Source organism: Macaca mulatta, chromosome 1, assembly GCF_049350105.2.
Source record: "Macaca mulatta isolate MMU2019108-1 chromosome 1, T2T-MMU8v2.0, whole genome shotgun sequence".
In the NCBI taxonomy this organism is placed as follows: domain Eukaryota; kingdom Metazoa; phylum Chordata; class Mammalia; order Primates; family Cercopithecidae; genus Macaca; species Macaca mulatta.
Window position 1 is genome coordinate 154,867,695 of NC_133406.1, and position 19,698 is coordinate 154,887,392.

The following is a 19,698-nucleotide window of genomic DNA, read 5'->3' on the forward strand; positions in this document are numbered from 1 at the left end:
TGCAGAATGCCTGCGTCAGGCTGTTACTTAGAAAGAATGGAAACAAAAATTAATGCCCTCTTTCCTACTTGAAACCCATCAGGATTCCCAGTTATCTATTGAGTTTGTGTCCGTCACTGCTAGTTAATTCCCATGCACGATCTCATAATCTTCGCAATGACACTGAGATTTGTATTAATAATACCATGGTCCCTAGTTTATAGCTTTAAGAAACTAAAGCTTGGAAAGGCGTAACATCAGGTGTGTCTATTTTCACACAAGATTGGATTTAATGGTTAACACAGATGAAGGTGGGTTTTCCCATTTCCAGAGTGTAAGGTTTTCGCTTCTCTCCCTCTGCCGGTCTCCTCCACTCTTCACACCGAGTAGGGCGTGCAGGGTAGCCTAGGGTGTGGCCCAGGAGGCTTCCCTAGGGCAAGGGTGTAGTGGAAACCAGGCGGGAGACGAGAATACCACTGGGCAAGTCACGCAGTTACGCTTGTTGGCCCAGAGCATCCGGCAGGGCCTCCGCAGAGCCGTAAAGAGTTCTACAAGTCGTGAAGTGTCGAGGCGCAAAAGCGTTGCTTTACGGCGATTCGAGCAGTCGCGTCAAGCTGACTATTCCGGGCTTTTGGCTACTTGCCTCTGCACGTGGGCCGCTGTAGGTATTCCGATCGGTAATTCCGCCTATTGGTGTGCAGCGGCCACATTGAAGGATAGAGTGGCAACAGAGGCCAAGTATCGTGAGTTGATGGAGTTTGCTGCTGAAAATGAAGGGAAGTCTGGGGGAGGCCTCCACAGCGTAGCTGAGGGGGTGCGGCTAAGTCCAGACCCTGGCAGGGAGGAAGTCAGGGACTTAGCACGGGCGGAGGAGGTCGGCGGCGGAGAGGAGGGGAAAGGGCTGACAGGGATGAAGGAAATAGGGGATGGAGAGAAAGGAAGTGGACAAAGGCCAGAGGAAATACCGATGGACCTAACGGTAGTGAAGCAAGAAATTATGGACTGGCCAGATACAGAAGGCAGATTGGCTGGCCAGTGGGTAAAACAGGAGGTGGAGGATAGGCCTGAGGTGAAGGATGAGAACGCAGGCGTATTGGAGGTGAAGCAGGAGACGGATAGTAGTTTAGTGGTAAAAGAGGCGAAGGTGGGTGACCCAGAGGTAAAGGAAGAGAAGGTAAAGGAAGAGGTAATGGACTGGTCAGAATTGAAGGAAGAGAAGGATAACTTGGAGATAAAACAGGAGGAGAAGTTTGTTGGTCAATACATAAAAGAGGAAGTGATGCATGGAGAGTGTGTAAAAGAAGAGAAGGATTTCCTGAAGAAAGAAACCGTGGATGATACAAAGGTGAAAGAAGAGCCTCCGATAAATCACCCGGTGGGTTGCAAGCGGAAACTGGCCATGTCAAGGTAGGGCATGGGGAATTCCATTTAGGGGAATAAAGCTGTGGAATCCTCATGTCTAGAGTGAAGGAAACCACACTATCAGGAGAAGGTGGAATAATGAAAAATAAGCACAAGTTTGGGTTTCTGGAGGCAGACGGCGTTCGTGGGGGTGGGTTGGGAAGTGGAGGGTGTTGTGGGTGACAACACAACAAATTCAGTGAAAATATATGAAGTTGGTAGTGTCCAATGGGTAATGGGCAAGTTAGGAAAGTGAAAATTCTGGGGACCAAAAGATCATTTGGAACTGGATCTGGCTTAACTTAATATGCTCTTTACTGGGTATTCCTTTGAGAGAGAATAGAGATGAGAAAGTGTAATAAAACCAACAATGACAACGTAGAGTAAGTTAAAATTAGGCAAAATTACACTTGACCTCAATTATCAAGCTTCTGCATGGGTGCTGTGAATATTTATTGCTTTTGATTTAATTTCCTTAGTGTGTGGATCATGTGACAAAGGAAATAAGAGTAGTCAGATTCTTGGGAATATTACCGTCTAGAACACAGTGGGCTAAATATAAGTAACTGTAGTTTGGTTGTCAGTATCCCAAGAGCGTAGAAGAGCAGTTGAGGACAGATGATGGGTTACATGGCATTTATAGATTATTTCGATGCTCATTCTAGATTAGGTGTGGAGTTCAGGAAAAAAGATGCTACTACTACTCTCTAAATTTCCTTGGCCTTATATTCTTTTTCTAGTGTGTGCTTTAAAAATATCTAAACATAGCTCATGGATTGGACTCCTGGATACACACACATAAAATCATTACCGCATTTCCAGGAATCACAAGTTAAAATATCAGTGAATAATCTCATTCCCTGATTAGAGTAGAAAAAGAAGTCAAAAGCAAGATGGGTTTTAAACATTTTAATACATTTTCCTGAGTTACATGTCACTAACAACATTGGAAATGTAGTTGTTTTGGGAAGGTTTCATAGAGAATTTTCAAATGATGTTCAACAGCTATCAAATATTTTTTCAGAGTTACTTGTCACTAAGTTTATAAGTTGGGACATTCTAAGTTTATAAATAAATAGAGTTAATATTTGATAATTTAATGTTACATGTGGGCTTTTGCAGGTGTGAAACTTGTGGTACAGAAGAAGCAAAGTACAGATGTCCACGTTGTATGCGATATTCCTGCAGGTATACATGTAACTTCCTACCTTTTAACCTGTATCTGTACCTTTCTTACCCTAAAGTATAAAAGTACTTCCCCTTTGTCTTTTCAGTTTGCCCTGTGTAAAGAAACACAAAGCAGAACTGACATGTAATGGAGTTCGAGATAAAACTGCATACGTTTCAATACAACAGTTTACTGAAATGAATCTCCTAAGTGGTAAGCCACTTTATGCATAGCAAATTGAGGCTTTCTGGCCATTGGTGTATGTCATTTGTTTATTCTTCTGTTTTGAAATTTTTAGATTATCGATTTTTGGAAGATGTGGCAAGAACAGCGGACCATATTTCTAGAGATGCTTTTTTGAAAAGACCAATAAGCAATAAACATGTAAGATTTTTTCCTAATTTCTTCCAGTTAGAAGTCCTTCAAATCAATTAGATTCTTTTTTTTTTTTTAACTTACCAAATAATATATATTAAGTGGCTACCATGATGTAGAGCTGTTCTGATTACTTAAGGATATGACTGTGACCCAAACAAAGTCTGTCCACTCGTGGAGTTGTATTTAGTGGGAGATACAGGAGATGAGTGGAGGAACAAATGTAATTTCAGGTAGAGTTAAGTTCATATAGAAGATAAAGAAGGCTCAAGAGATTAAAGAGAGAATGAAAATGGTCTTTGTTGGGGAGAGATTGTCAGGGTACTATTTTTGATACAGTGGTCAGGAGAAGCTTCTCTAAGAGATGATATGTAAGCAGTGATCTGAATGCTGAGAAAGAAGCTGTCATGAAAACATTTGGAGGAAGATTATTCCAAGTAGGGACAAAAGTAAAAGGAAAGACCTGAGTCAGAAACAAGGATGTCTGGTTTGAGGAATTAAAAGATTGGCAAGGTAACTGAAGCATAGTGAGTGAGAAAGAGAGTATTGAAAATGAAATTAGAGTAACTGGCTCATTCCTGTAATCCAAACACTTTGGGAGTCTGAGGCCGGAGCATTGCTTGAGCTCAGGAGTTCAAGACCAGCCTGGGCAACATGATGAAAACCTGTCTCCATGAAAAAATACAAAAAGTAGCCAGATGTGGTGGTGTGCCCTTGTAGTCCCATCAACTTGGGAAGCTGAGGAGGGAGGATCACCTGAGCCCAGGAAGGTCAAGGCTGCAGTGAGCCGTGATTGCGCCCCGCACTCCAGCCTGGACAACAGAGTGAGACTCTGTCTCAAAAGAAAAAAGAAAAGAAACTGGTGAGGGTTTCTAATTCTAAGTGCAAATGGAAACCATGGCAGGGTTTTGAACTTAAATTTGCCTTTTGAAAAACCGCTCTTGCTGCTGTGTGAACTTTAGGGGGGCAAGAGTGGAAGACTAGAAGTAGGGAGACAAATTCTGCAGCTCTTCCCACGGTCCTTGTGAGATAATAGTGGCTTGGTTATACTGTTGGAATTATTGCGAAGGGATTAGATTCTGATTTTGAAGGAAGAGCTAACAAGACTTGCTCTTCTAATATACTCAGTTTTCATACTCTTACATTCCTTTTTTAATTCCTTAAATACTATGCAAAATTAAAGTTTACATATTTGGAATTTTTTGGCAACTGGTGTTGTAGAAATTCATGTATGGTGTGGTTAAATCGTATCCTGGAATTGTGTTGATTTTAGTATTGGAGTTGCAGAATTTTAAACCTTTTAAACACCTTGTTTTATTGGTATTATTGATACAGACATAATTACATCACACATATCTGAAAGAAAATTATTCATATAGCAACTCTTATTTTTCCTCAAACTTAATTAGGCATAATTAAAATTCTACCTAAAGATAAATTACTTTACAATTTTTTTAATTGTGAAGTATAGCATGTATATTTTCTAAAAATCACAAAATGGAAATACACAGTTTAATGAATAGTTATAAAATGAATATTCATGTAACTACCACCCCAGTCTAGAATTAGAACATTACTGGCTTCCCAGAAGTTCCATGCCACCCTCTTATGCCCTTCCCTGATCTTTTCTCATTTGTTAATATTTTTTTCTATCTTAGGACTGTACCACAATATGTGTATGCATTTTTTTTTAATGGATTTTGAATTTTCTGTAAGAATAAAAAACAGTTTAGAAAAAATGCCACTACTTTTGTCTATGAATTATAGTATGCATGTGAACATGTTTTCGTAGGGTTTATACCTGGGGATAGAATTGCTTTGTTGTGTGGTATGCATATCTTCAATTTGCCTAAATGTTACCAAAACATATTCCAAAGTGATTATACTAGTTTACACTCTCACCAATAGTGTATGAATGTACCTGTTGTCATATTCTCACCAGTCCTTAGTTTGGTAAGACTTTAAAAATTTTTGTCAATCTGTTAGCTGTGTAATTTTATTGTGGTTTTAAATGTGCAGTTCTCTAATTCCTGATGAGATTGAACCACGTTTCAAATACTTTATTGGCCATTTGGATTTCCTCTTTTATGCAGTGCCTGTTAAAGTCTTTTGCTCATCTTTTCATTGGTCAGCTTTATTTTTCTTACTGGTTTGTGAGAATTCTTGGTATTTCTTGGATGCTAGTGCAAGTTGGTTTTATGTTGTAAATATCTTCTTCTAGTCTCTGTCTTGTCTTTTCATTCTATAGTGTCTTGTGGTGAATGGATGTTCTTAGTTTTAATGTAGTCAGATTTATCATTTGTTTCCTTTATAGTTAGTAGGTTTATATATTTATAAAGAAATTCCATCCCTACCATGAAGTTAGGAAGTTATTCTCTCATAATTATTGCCTAAAACCTTCATACTGTTGTATTTTACACTTATGTCTTTAACTGGAATTGATTTTTGGTATCATGTACAGAGGAGTTCCCATTTAATTTTTCATATGGATAATCCACTTTTCCCAGCACCATTTATTGGAAAGTTCATCCTTTCCCTACTGCTCTGTAGGACCACCTTTGTCATATATCAGCATCCCTATGTGCTTGGGTCATTTTGTGGCCTTGTCTTTTCCATTTTGTTGGCCTACTGATATATCCTGCACCAATACTATGCTCTGTCAATTACTGTGGTTTTTTACTGAAACTTGTTATCTGATTAAGTCCTCCCACTTCCTTTTTTCTAAAGTATGGCTATTCAGTGGTGTTTTCAAGGCAAAATAATTGCGAATCTAAGCAAGGGATGGCCCATAGCCCTAACTGCTAATGAATTTTTTTTCTTTTTTCCTCTGTTTCAGTGTAACCATACAAGTTTCCTAGCTTGCTCTAAAAGTAGAGATTGTTTCTGGTTCACCCTTACCCTGAAGGTGTATTAGGAGGGTTGGTAACTGCTGTTATAATTATAATAATCACTACCATCACTGAAACCAAAGTCCTCTAAATTATAAAATTACATGTAATTTATTGAAACATTTTCCTACTTAGCCAGTGATAGCTGACCCATCCTTTCCCTTGGCTTATGACTTGATTCTGACTTTACATTGCAAATTCTAGATCCCTATTCACTTAACAAAAAACTTGCATTTATATTTTGCCTTTTCTTTGAGTGATCTTTCTTCTTCCTTGACTTAATAAAAATCTGGTATTACTTCCTTCATAATTCTGGAATTGCCCAGTTTAGCTTAATCAACCCAAGTGGTCAATGTAATAACACATGTCAGAGCCAGAATGTTCTCATATCCCATTTTATGCTTCTCACAACAGTGGTTACTTTAAGCTAGGCCTTGTACTAGGCAATGCCATGGCTCTTCCCTTTAGTGAGCTGTGTAGTGATAAAATCAGAGATATATATATACAGCTAACTGGTAAAACCATCAGTAAAAAAAATCAAGAATTGTGTAGGTAGCCCCTGTGATTGCCAAATGACCTGTGTTTTTGTTTGTTTTAATCTCCATTAAATTCTTCTTTGGCTCATAGAACATATGGGTTAAAAGCACAAGCTCTGGAATTAGACAGACCTGGGTTTGAGTACAGGTTCTGTCTTTCTGGGATAGCTGTATGATTTTGGGGTCTCACTAATTCTTATTGCTAAAATGGAGATGATAATACCTATTCTCATAGTGTCATTGTGAAGATTACATGAGGTTACTGCTTAGAGCTGTTATAACACTTAGCTTCTCAGTAAATCTTAACTATTATTGAACATTGTTTTACTCACTCTTTAAATTTAAGGAATTTAAAAATTAATTTGTCTGTTTGGTTTTGGTTGTTAGATGTACTTTATGAAAAATCGTGCCCGAAGGCAAGGTATTAACTTAAAACTTCTACCCAATGGATTCACCAAGAGGAAGGAGAATTCAACCTTTTTTGATAAGAAGTAAGTTTCTAACTTTAGTATATCAGGTGTTCTGATTTGATCAGGATCATTCTTTAAGGTTTGGTTGCTATAGAGCATTGCTACCCCAAATGTGATTCTCTAAACTGTTTGTTATTGGTCCATGACAAGATAACTGTAGCAATTGTATGTCATGTAACTCTAATAAATATCTGGGTGCATACCAGTCACCTAGGTGTCTTGTTAAGTATGCTTGTGATTTTTTAGTAGGCCTGGGTTGGAGTTTGATATTGTGCATTTCTAACAAGCTCCTCAGTGATGCTGATTGTTTGAGAAACATTTTGAGTAGCAGTGCCCTAGAACACTCTCATACAATAGAAATAAACTGTTTCTTTGAGACCTAAGATACCAAGAAAGTATTTCAGGGACTTCCAGGACAAAGCAAGTAAAAGCAGGACTTCTGTACTGTTTAAAGGCAACTCTGCTTTTTTCTTTCTCCACTGGGTTTCCAAATAAGATTTCATTTAAAAGCTGTCAATGGAGAAGGGGCCTTTGAACTCTTGAGTACAGATAATATAACAGAGATTAGTTTGCTGCTGTCTGAAAATGTTGGTTGAAAAGGCCCCAAGAGTACAAAGGAGAACAGGATCCCAAAGTACTTTAAGCCAACTAAATTATCAGATAATACCTTTCAGAAGTCAAGATTTTGCATTTAGAATTTTTAAAAACTTGAGGGAGTCCCTCCCTTTCCAGCCCCTTAGTAACTGTGGGGCCTTGAACAAATCACCTTCCTTTCTCTGGGCCTCAGTTGTATGATATGGGGAGTTGACCCAGGTCAGCTCTATGGTGCCTTTCCAGTTGTACCCTTCCAAAAATTGAAAAGACAAAGCCATCAGAATTATCATTATTCTAGTGAAACTTCTACCTTTTCAAAGCTGTTAACATAATTAGAAGATGGTGTTATCCATTTATTTTATATAAGACGTAAATATTTGTAAAAATGGTTTTTCGTTTTTCCTGGTTACCTTCCAAAAGTAATGCTGAAGCAGGTGGATCCCTTGAGGCCAGGAGTTTGAGACCAGCCTAGGCAACATGGTGAAACCTCATCTCTACTAAAAATACAAAAATTAGCCAGGTGTGGTGGCACCCAGCTGTGGTCCCAGCTACTCAGGAGGCTGAAGTAGGAGCATCCCTTGAGCACAGGAGGCAGAGGTTGCAGTGAGCCAAGACTGCACCACTGCACTCCAGTCTGGGCAACAGAATGAGACCCTGTCTCGAAAAAAAAAAAAGTGAAGTAATGTCTTGCGTTTATCAAATGTGAGATGATTCTTTTGTGTGTTTTGAAACTGACATATTTAGAAATTGACATAATTTGAAGTTTATGGTAACTGGTTAGAAGTTTATGGTAACTGATTAGTGCCTTCTCAAATACAAAATGTGTTCCTGTTTTATGAAAGAAACCATTCAGAATGATTGTAATCAGAGATTAGTTCTCAGTAATGAAAAGCAGATGGCCTCAAGTATAACATTTTTGTGTCTCTAGATACATGAATGTATGCGGAAAGTTTTTACCAAGAATATTACACTCAGTATATTTTCCAGGTTTAGTATATTTGTGGTTGTTTTGAAACTCCCCGGGTCTCTGCAAATGGCAAATCAGATTCTTCTTGTGTTAGTCTTTTGTTCATAAATTTATAGAGATTTGGGATTGGTTTTCTTAAATTTTTAGTGTTTCCTAGGAGGAGATTAGCAACATAGTATGTAATAATAGGCTTTAGAATCCTTTTCTTAGTCTTTTGCCATCTGCAAAATGGAGCTCATGATAGCTGCCGTATAGAGTTGTGGCCTTTTAGTGTATTCATTCACATAGGCAGTAAGTGGCATATGGGAAGGAATCAGTTTATAGTAGCTATTGTAAAAATAATACATCTGTATCATTAAAAAGTTTAAAGGAAAAATATTACCTGTAATTCCACTATCTAGAGTTGGCCACTAATAAAATTTCATAACGTTTCCTTCTAATCATGTTTTCTCTTTTTTTCATGTAATAAAGTAAGACATAAAATACTTAAAACTATATAAAGTGACATGACTCTGCTCAAGTTAAACATTAATTTTTTATGAATAAATGCACATCCTTTTTTCCTGCAGCTAGATTTTCCATTTAGCAATATATTATGAACCTCTTTTCTTGTTAATGCAAATCTGCCTCATTATTTTTAAGTAGGATATTCCACCTTTGACTATATCCTGTTTCATTTAATTATTCTCGTATTCATGAACACTTATTTTATGTCTTGTTTTTAATTATTACAAATATCACAGTATTAAACAGCCTTGAACAAATTGTTTTGTGTTCTTACATGACTTTGCTTTGTAGGATCAATTCCTAGAAAGCAGAATTACTGGATTAGAGAGTACAATGTATTTAAACTTTTGAGAAAAACTCTGCATTGTCTTCATAAAACATTACCACTTTGTACTTTCATGAAGAAAGTATGAGTGCCTATTTTAGTTATACCTTAACTTTTGTTGAATATTACCAAACTTTTTTGTGGGCAGCTTTATTAGAGAGGTTGAGCTCTTGGATTTTTTATTTCTTGTTAAGACATTGCCAGATGTCCACTGCAGGAGGCAGAATCACCCCCATTTGAGAACCACTGATTTAGATAAATACAGAAGATGTACTTATTGAATGTATAGTTCTAATCTTTTCTTGGTCTATATAATTAATATAATGTAGACAGAATCAGGATTCTGATGTCTTATACTTCACCTTTAAGATAAAAAAATAAAGACATTTAGAATTACTTTGAGATATTTGTATCTTATCAGCTGAGCAATAAGATACAATGAACACATGAAAATGAGCAAGGTTTTAGATGATTGCAGTGGTATTTGCTGGAAAGAGGGAAGAAGGGGAAATGAAATTTTTTCAAAGAATTCTGTTCAGCTCCCATGCCCCCAGTATTCTAAGAGACTAGTTTTCAATACTTTTTTCTAATAACTTTCAAAAGTTGGTTATAACTTTGTCTCTGATCAATGTAAATTTGCATGTTGCCTCTACTATTTGATTATACATTAGGTGACCTTGGGCAAAATCTGACTTACTGGGTTATTGAGAGGATTAAATGAATTATTAATAATAACTAAAGTAGTACCTGGCACATAGTAAATAATATACAGTGACATTGAAGGTTTACATTCCCTTCACTGAAATTCTTAGGAATATGCCACATTTACTGTATATTCCATTTACCCCTCATAGGTCTGGGACAGCACTGTGTAATCAAACAGTACTATTTGTGCAGTGAAACCTATAAATGTTTACCTTATAATGGGTAAATAATGATTGTAGACTGACTCAGGTTTTGCTGCTGAAGGAGTTAAAAATCTCTCAGTTTTGGAGATTTGGGAATTGTTGATATGAGAAGTTGGTCTTGTTCTAAGATTATTATTAATACGCCCTAGATATTAAATTGATTGCTTGTTTAAGCAACTTGAACTGCAGTATAGTCAAAATCTCAAGTTAATGTTGCTTAAAATTTAAATGTTTTAACTTTTGAGGAATCTGAATGAAAAATCTTTTGTACTGTTTTTGTAACTTTTCTATAAAGTCTACTTTTTTTTTTTTAAGTTTTAAATTTAAAAGCCCCCATATGAAGTGTGATGAATGTGCCATTATACCTGAATTACTCTGTAGACCTATCTGCAGGTGATTGTAGCAGCTGACTGGAATAGGTTCATTCTAATCCAGACACCCTTTATAGCAGGCATTTTCACTGACTCTCCTAAAATTATATGTGAAATTATGTGATGTGTGAATTTTTCTAAGAATAAGTACTGCAGTTTTCACTGAATAGTCAAAGTGAGGTGAAGTCTGTGAAGTCAAAAATGTATGCAATGGGGATGAATTTTAGAGGACTATTTTAGAGGAATTTGCAGGAGTGTCATAGTGGATGGCTGTAATCAATAAAGTTAAGTTCAGGGAGGCTTATATAAGTTGAGCCAAAGCAAGGCTGACATTCGCTGTTAAAAATAGAGAAGCTTGATAAGGAAATGTTGGCTGTCCTGCTTATTTTGGAGCAGATCCCAAGCTACTTTAAAATAGTGGCTTTTTCAGAGGTAATTCCTTTACCTCATTCATCTCTTTGTGGGGTCTATAGTTTTACGTTCACTTCCACCCAGTGCTAATCAAATTTGTTGGAAAAAATATGAAAGACCTATATGAAGAAAATGTAATTTCTCCTGAATGACTTAAAAGATGTATTTAAACTTTTGAGAAAAACTCTGCATTGTCTCCATAAAACATTACCACTTTGTACTTTCATCAAGAAAGTATGAGTGCCTATTTTAGTTATATTTTTTTAGTTTAGAAAAAAAGTGCCATATTCTTAAAAAGCTCGATATTGTTTCTTAAGTGATCTTTTAAGTCTGATGCAATCCTAATCAGAATATCAGTGGGATTTTTTTTGTTGTTATTTATTTATTGAGAAGACAATTCATAAATAACTGAAGTTTATTTTGAAGAATAACATGGCAGAAGTGCCTGGAAAAATCTGAAAAAAGAAGAATGATGAGGCTGGACTCATTAAAATTTATGAAATTATACTAGTTTTGTGGTGTTGGCCTAGAAATCTGTAACTAGATCACAGAAAATAAATAGTATATTTGGTTTGCTAGTATATGATCAAAGTAACATTTCAAAGTAATACAAATAATTACTTAATAAATGGAGTTGAAACAGCTTGCCATTTGAGAGGAAATGCTGAATCTTTTACTAAATAACATCCAGGTGGATCAAAATCTTAAAATGAAATAAAAATACTGGAATATTTTCATAATCTTGAAGAGAAGAAACATCCCATCCAGAAGCCAAAAGGAAAATAATTAGTAAATTTACATGGCAAAAAAAGACCATAATAAAGTCAAAAGACTGGATCAAAAAAGTCTTTAACATATATGACACAGAGTGCTTATGCTTTATTAAGAAAAAAAGACTAGCAACTAATTAGGAAAGGGGCAGAGGACTTATAGATAGTCATAGAAAGATATGTCTACATACGTAGTATTTGACTGATAAACATTAATAATATCTAGTATAATGAAGATACGGGTTAACCAGGCCATTTTTCTCTTCCATTGTTCTTGAGAGTTAAATTGGTATGGTCCTTTTAGAAGGCAATTTGGTAATGTTTCTCAGAATGTTATATATTTTATTGTATAAAATGTATATTACATCTTAAAATGTTATAAATAAGTACTCAAGGAATTTAGCCTACAGACATATTTGTAGATGATCTGCAAACGAGATATGTGTACACATATATCTATTGCAATATTGTTTTTAGTAGTGTAAAAACTGGCACCAACCTAAAGTATCCTTCAGTATGGACTGAGTTAAATAAATGATGGCACCTTCATACCATGGAATTCCATGCAGCTATTAAGCAAAAACAATTAGACGTAGAAGTATTGTCATGGAATACTATCCATGACATGTTCAGTGAAAAAAAAGAATTGGAGTTTAAAACAATTGTCTGAAAGATTAGGAAGCTCACTTTAAATTGGTGGTTGTAAAGCAATATGTCATCTGCACAAAAAATTTAAAAATTAGCTTGGTGTGATGGTGAATGCCATGATTGCACCGCTACACTCCAGCCTGGGCAACAGAGTGAGGCCTTGTGTCTTAAAAAAAAAAAAAAAAAAAAAACCGGTAATAAATTAGCGATTCTTTGGATCTGAATCCCTTTGGGAATCAGCTTAAATATATGAGTTCTGTTTGGTATATACTGTATGTCTGTTAGATAAGAAAAACTTCATAGATGAACCATGTTGTTTTTTGTTTGTTTTGAGATGGAGTCTCGCTCTGTCGGCCAGGCTGGAGTGCAGTGGCACGATCTCGGCTCACTGCAATCTCCGCCTCCCGGGTTCATACCATTCTCCTGCCTCAGCCTCCCAAGTAGCTGGTACTACAGGCACACACCACCACACCCGGCTAATTTTTTGTATTTTTAGTAGAGACGGAGTTCCACCGTGTTCAGGATGGTCTCGATCTCCTGACCTTGTGATCAGCCTGCCTTGGCCTCCCAAAGTGCTGGGATTAAAGGTGTGAGCCACTGCGCCCGGCCTGAACCATGTTGTTTTGTCCCCTCTGATAGAGTTTGGACTGAAGCTGGTAACGTTGATTAAGGACATGCTAAGAAATAGCTCTTAGAATCTTGCTGAACTTTCTTTAAGGGCATTACATGTTACTCTACCAAGTGGTCTCCATGTATATAACCATGGGAGAAATGTCTCTTTGATCTCTGTTTCTTTTAGTCAACTATTTGTTTTTTTCTGAAGCTGAACAATGTATAGTGGCTTCAAATGCCAGCTCTGATATTTACTGGTTTTGTGGCTTTAACTCTATATCTCATTTTCCTCATCAGTAAAATGGACAAAAGTATAATCTACCCACATATATAGCAGTATTTTTGTCCCTTTTTAAACATTTTTTCAGACCTTCTTTTTAGGATCATTTTGTTCTCCTTTTTAAGATTTCTTTAGTGAGGGTCTTATAAAAATATGCTTTTTCAGTTTTCATCTTAAAATATCTGTATTTCGTCTTCTTTTCTTTTTTTTTTTTTTTTTTTTGGAGACAGGGTCTCCCTCTGTCACCCAGTCTGGAGTGCAGTGGTGCAATCTCGGCTCACTGCAACCTCCATCTTCTGGTTTCAAGCAAATCTTCTGCCTCAGCCTCCTGAGTAGCTGGGACTACAGGTGCCCACCACCATGCTGGCTAATTTTTTTGTGTTTTAGTAGAGAGGAGGTTTCACCATGTTGTCCAGTGTGGTCTTGATCTCCTGAGCTCAGGCAATCCACACACCTCAGCCTCCCAAAGTGCTGTGATTACAGACATGCGCCACCGCGCCTGTCTTACTTTCATTTTTTAATGGAAATACAATACATACCAAAAAAGTACACAAATCATTAATGTACCAAGGTCAAAAACATTACCAGCACCCCAGAAGTCTTTACTGCCCACCATGGGAATACCTACCACCACCTCCCAAGTTTACTATCTCCCCTAACTTTCAATTTTATAGATTGGTTTTGCCTGTTTAAAGTTTTTTCCAATATTTTATTATGAAAAATTTGAAACATAAAACAAAGTTGAAAATTTTGTAGTGAATGTGTATATACCCATCACCTAAATTCTGTCATTAATATTTTACAATAATTGCTTTATCAGATGTTTATCCATCCGTTAACCCATTTTATTTTTGGTGCATTTCGAACTAAATGCAGGCATCCCTCTACTGGGCCCTGAATACTTAAGCATCATTAACTAGAATTCCATAGTTTGCATTTTTGTCTATTGATGTAAAATTTACACGTAATGAAATGTACAAATCTTAAGTATATACATTTGCTGAGTTTTGACAAATACATGCACCTGTATAATCCAGTCCCTGTGAATAAATGGAACATTACCATCACCCCAGAAAGGTTTTTCTTGTCATTTCCTCTCTTCCTTAGAGACAGCCTGTCCTTTTTTCCCCTGTACATTTCTTTTGCCTGTTTCAAAATTTCATGTATAGTCAGACAGCTCACTCTTACTTTTGTTTTTTATCTGTTTTTTACTTTTTAAAAAATAGAGTCAGAGTCTTGCTATGTTGTCCAGGCTAGTCTTGAACTCCTGGCCTCAAGCAGTCCTCCCACCTCAGCCTCCCAAAGTGCTGGGATTACAGGCATGAGCCCCCATGCCCAGCCCCTTTTGAATGATAGTTTAGCTTCATGTGAAATATATTAAGTTGACATTTATTTTTGAACTCAGTTAATTTATATATTCCATTGTCTTCTCACTTCTTTTGCCACTATTGAGAACACTATTGCTTTATACATAGTCTTCCTTCTTTTCTCTTCTGATTGCTTTGAAAATATTCAGTATTGTCTTTGGAGTTCTGCAGTTTCTATGATGTGTGTCTCATTGTGATTTCTTTTTATTTTTATTCCTTGAGATTTGTTCTGCTGTCTAAATATGAGAATTCTGGAAAAGTAATAAGTTATCTAAATTTCTTTGTCTTTGCTACGTTCCGAGTAACTTATTTAGCTATATTGTCCAAGTCACTTTCTCTCCTCAGTTGTCTAATTAATCATATTTTTAGCCTATGCACTGTTTGTATTTTAGTTTATTTTTCCCTGGAAGCTCTGTTTCTTTCCCTAATCTTTCTCGTCTTTTAGACAGAATTGTATTCCTTACTCACTCACGTTGTAAGCTTCCTTTTTCTTCAGTAATTTAAAACACTTCTCATCATGTAAATAATCCCAGTATCTGAAGTTGTGTAAGTCTGGTACTGCTGTCTGCTTGGACTCTTTTCTGTGGACTAACCATCCATTTCCTCAGATATGGATCCAATTTTCTTATCCCTGCGTTTGTCTCCAAACGATATTGGCCCTCAGTTCTAAACAATCCAGTTCTTCTACTTACCATTCTTCTACTGCTAACAGCTTAGAACTGAAAGTCCTTAACTTTTCAATTTATCCTTTTGACCTAGGGTTCTTTAGCTCTGTGTTTGTGTGTCTGTTTTTACACACAGACAATTGTACACACAGTACAATATGGAGATAATAGAGGTGTGCCTATTACTAAACAACTTAATATTTAAGAGCTTCAATCTGTTTTAGAAGCTAGCCACTAGATGTCCCTCTTGTAAAGAAATAACAAACCTTTTATGAATTCAAAAAATTACTTTTTGTTCTTTGGATAAAATTGCATCATCCTTACTATATGGCAGTAATATACCTATTTACCCCTGTATTAATGCCAGTAGCACTTTTTTCCTTAAAAAGTTATGTGGTAATGTACTTCTAAAAGCACAGGACTTTTTTTTTTTTTTTTAACATGGTATCCTATAAATATAAATAGTATAAGTTTGTACTTTGCTGTAAATTGGCTATAGGAAAGAGTAAAGGAAAATAAAATGATGGGTTTAGCAGTTGTGGTCATGAGGAGACAAGTGGATTTTGCTGTGAGCTTTGGGGGATGATATAATAGGTGCCCAGTACAGACTTGTCAACTGATTGAAATGTTTAGCTCTGCGGTTTCTCTGCCGTAATAGCTTTGATATGGTTTGATGGAAGAATTTCAGAACAACATCAAGGATTTAGAAAAAACACTGTGAAAGAATAGAATCCTAATGGTTCCCCAGTTGGGCTTTTACTTACTGCAGCCATGCAGACAGTGGTAAGGGAGTTCTTGTGACACAGCATCACAGGGTATAACTTTCCACAGCAGTAATTAGCTAGCATTCATAGAAGTGGAAAGCCAAACACTTGATCATCTTGAGGTTCCCGAACTGATTCACTTAAGGAAGACTTTTCCCGGTCACCAAGTCCATCCTTTGTGATATGGCTCTAAAATGTGTCCCTTTCTTACTGTCTCCTTGACCGCAGCATTTATCAGCTGTAGTGTCCTATGCAGGCCCTTCTTATCTCACTCTGGACTGTTGAGGAACCCCCTCCACCTCCCAGGTTCAAGCGATTCTCCTGCCTCAGCCTCCTGAGTAGCTGGGATTACAGGTGCATGCCACCACACTTGGCTAATTTTTGTATTTTTACTAGAGGCAGGGTTTCACCATGTTGGCCAGGCTGGTCTTGAACTCCTGACCTCAGGTAATCCACCCGCTTTGGCCTCGCAAAGTGCTGGGATTACAGGCGTGAGCCACCGTGCCCGGTGTTGAGACAATATTACTCTGTCACCCAGGCTGGAGTTAGTGGTGCGATCTCAGCGCTCTGCAATCTCCACCTCCTGGGTTCAAATGATTCTTGTGCATCCACCTTCCGGGGAGCTGAAACTATAGGCTTGCACCACCATGCTCTGCTAATTTAAGTATTTTTAGTAGAGCTGGGGTTTCACCATGTTGTCCAGGCTCCTGACCTCAGGTGATCCACCTGCCTTGGCCTCCCAAAGTGCTGGGATTGCAGGCATGAGCCAGCACACCCAGCCTATCTGTTAGATACACCTCTCTAAAACTTGTTCTCACCATAATGGTCACCTACTTAGAATCATTTAAGCTTCTGTGCCCACAAAAGTCATTAGCCCAGAGATATCTCAATTGGGCATAGGCAGCATTGCCAGTAGATGAAATTTGTCATCTCATTTTTGAGTCTTGTACTGTCTGTACCCCATTCCATAGCCTGAGGTTAACTCCTTCTTATCCCCCTCTCATTTGAAGTTGCTACTTCCCAGGCAGTTGGAAATATAATTCAAGTATTCCTCATTAAACAAAACAGAATAAGTCTTCTTCGTTGTATTTGCTTTTTAAAGGAGGAATAACAATATAGTTAGTATTTCTTGAATGTTTATATTTTATTAAACATAACAAAATTTAATTTAATCTTTGTTTGTAAGGAAGTTTTCTTGGCAAGTTACTTATTTCCCTGTGCCTGTTGCCTTATCTGTAAGATGGAGACAGTAATAGTACCAGTTTTATGACTAGTGGTTTTCAGTTTAGAGTGCATGTCAGAATTAACTGTGAGGCAATTTCAAAATACAGAATTATAGATACCTGGGCTCGACCAGCAGAACTTGCTAATTTATAGAGCCTTAGAACATCTGTACTTCTTGTTTTTGTTTTTGTTTTTTGAGACAGCGTCTCAGTCTGTCACCCAGGCTGGAGTGCAGTGGCGCGATCTCAGGTCACTGCAGCCTCCACCTCCTGGGTTCAATTGATTCTTCTGCCTCAGCCTACCGAGTAGCTAGGATTACAGGCAAGCCCCACCACGCCTGGCTACTTTTTGTATTTTTAGTAGAGATGGGGTTTCACCATGTTGGCCAGGCTGGTCTCAAACTCCTGACCTCAAGTGATCCGCTCGCCTTGGCCTCCCAAAGTGCTGGGATTACAGGTGTGAGCCACCACGCCCAGCCAAGGACATCTTTACTTCTAAAAACCACCACATGATTCTGATGTTTACCTCTACCTGAAAACCGCTGATTTGTGTGCCGATAAGTCACTGACCTTATTCTCAATTAGTTCAGTCAGTGGGCAGACAAGACTGCAAACTCTTAAAACATAGTATAGTTAGTGCTGTAATGGAGTACTTACGGGGTTTGGTAGCACAGAGGAGGGCTCCCTGCCCCAGCCTTTCAAGAGAAGTGTTACTCACTGAGAGCAGGGAACAGGAAAAACTTCCTAGAGAAGATAGAATTTGAGCATGTTTTTAAAGGATGAGAAATAGTTTTTATTTCTAGGTTTTTATCTAGACAGAGGGAAAGATTGTTCTGGAGGTGAGAATATCATATGCAAAAGCATAGTGTAGCTAAGTTAGCACAATGTAAGTAGTTTGGTGGGGATTTGGTGAGTGATAGGAGATGAGGCTGGAGAGAGGCCCACTCTGCCATGCCAGGGAGTTTAGGTAGAGTCATACTTTGAGCAGGAAATCTTCCTGTTTGTACGAGTGATCCATATCTGAATGTGGATCTTTATAGTCTCTCTCCACCTTATTTCCTAATGTATTCAACTAAATGTTCCCAGGCTGGTCACCATTCTAAATCCTAGCATGTCTTTTTCTTCCTTATTTTCTAGCCATCTGTGAAAGTACACATGATAGCTCATCTTCTCCATTATGTCTCTTTTGCCTAGGTTCCTATAGTACATATTTTCTCTGCAGTTAATACGAAACAGATGCGGGCATTTAGTGCTGGTATTCATTTTTGGTATGCATATATCTGCTCTCCTTTCTACTTTCTAGTGTTTCTTAGTAGGGGCTCTACTGGCATTTTTGAATGGGACAGGTTTTTTGTTGTGTGGGGCTTTCCCATACATTACAGGAATTTCCCATTCCTTGCCCCCTACCTGCTAAATCCCTCAAGTGCTCCCTAGTCTTGGAACAACCAAAACTGCCCAGCCATTTCCAATTGTCCCCATACTCTCAGCCACTCCCAGTTGAGAACTGCTTAAGTACTCAATTATTGGAAGTAAAAAGGTTCTTTTTCATTTCATTTCAGTCTTCACCTGCTATATCCATTTTCTTAATATACTTTCTACTAAAGCCAATACCACATAGTTAACCTGTTTCCTATTATTTTCATGCAGTAGAGGTACTAATTTTTAAAACGGCAAAAAATATGATATATAACTATTACTTTCCAAAGTATTTACATAATGATGTGAGACATAAAATTATGGTTTTCGTTCTCCCAAATTCTAGTCATTTTAATCTATACCAAGTAACTAAACAGATTCTTTGTATTCATGCTTCCAAAAAACACTTATCATGGTACTAATCCTAATAAAATAGATTATTTTTATAAGGAATGATTCCATTTATTTTTGAGAGACTTCAAATTTTCATCTTGGAATACATTTTAAAAGATTAAATGCCTGTGAATGAAGGATTATGTAGATATTTTATAGATTTTGTATTTTTCTTGAAGAGATCAGAATTTGGTAGAGTTTCTTTCGACTCTAAATTGAGATTTTATAGCTGACAATAGAACAAAATTTTTTCCTGAAATTTCATTAGGTATTATTTGCTGCTTCCCGATGTCATACCAGTTGACAATTTTAGTGTCTCTTCCTTTTCTATTGCTTATAAATGAAAGACAAACATAAAATAAATGTTTGTATCAATCCCTTTTATCAGTTAGGATGCTTTATATTGCATGAAATTGAATATCCGGTTTACAGATTTGAACTATATACAAAGGACATTTTGGCTCTCATAACTGAATGTTCAGAGGTAGATGGACTTCAATAGGTACAACAACTTGGTTATATCGTCGAGGACCCATTTTTTTTTTCCTGATTCGTCATTGTATCCTTTATGGTGTCCATGTAATCCTCATAGTCATAGGATATTGCTGGTAACAGTTTGGGTTATAGTAAATATCCAGACAGAGTGCTTCTCTCCCAACA

General features: G+C 37.1%; 1 protein-coding gene across 2 annotated transcripts in view; it reads left to right on the forward strand.

The window, feature by feature from the left end:
- Positions 1–559: 559 nt before the first annotated feature.
- ZNHIT6 (zinc finger HIT-type containing 6) overlaps positions 560–19,698 on the forward strand; it is a 53,002-nt gene continuing 33,863 nt past the window's right edge. Inside the window, exons 1-5 of one of the 2 annotated variants that reach the window (XR_013413831.1) lie at positions 560–1,386; positions 2,503–2,568; positions 2,655–2,761; positions 2,847–2,932; positions 6,735–6,838. Coding sequence is in view for 1 of the 2 variants with exons in the window: in NM_001266313.1 (NP_001253242.1) it covers positions 731–1,386; positions 2,503–2,568; positions 2,655–2,761; positions 2,847–2,932; positions 6,735–6,838 (1,019 nt within the window). In the remaining variant the exon portion in view is untranslated. 2 annotated transcript variants of the gene reach the window in all.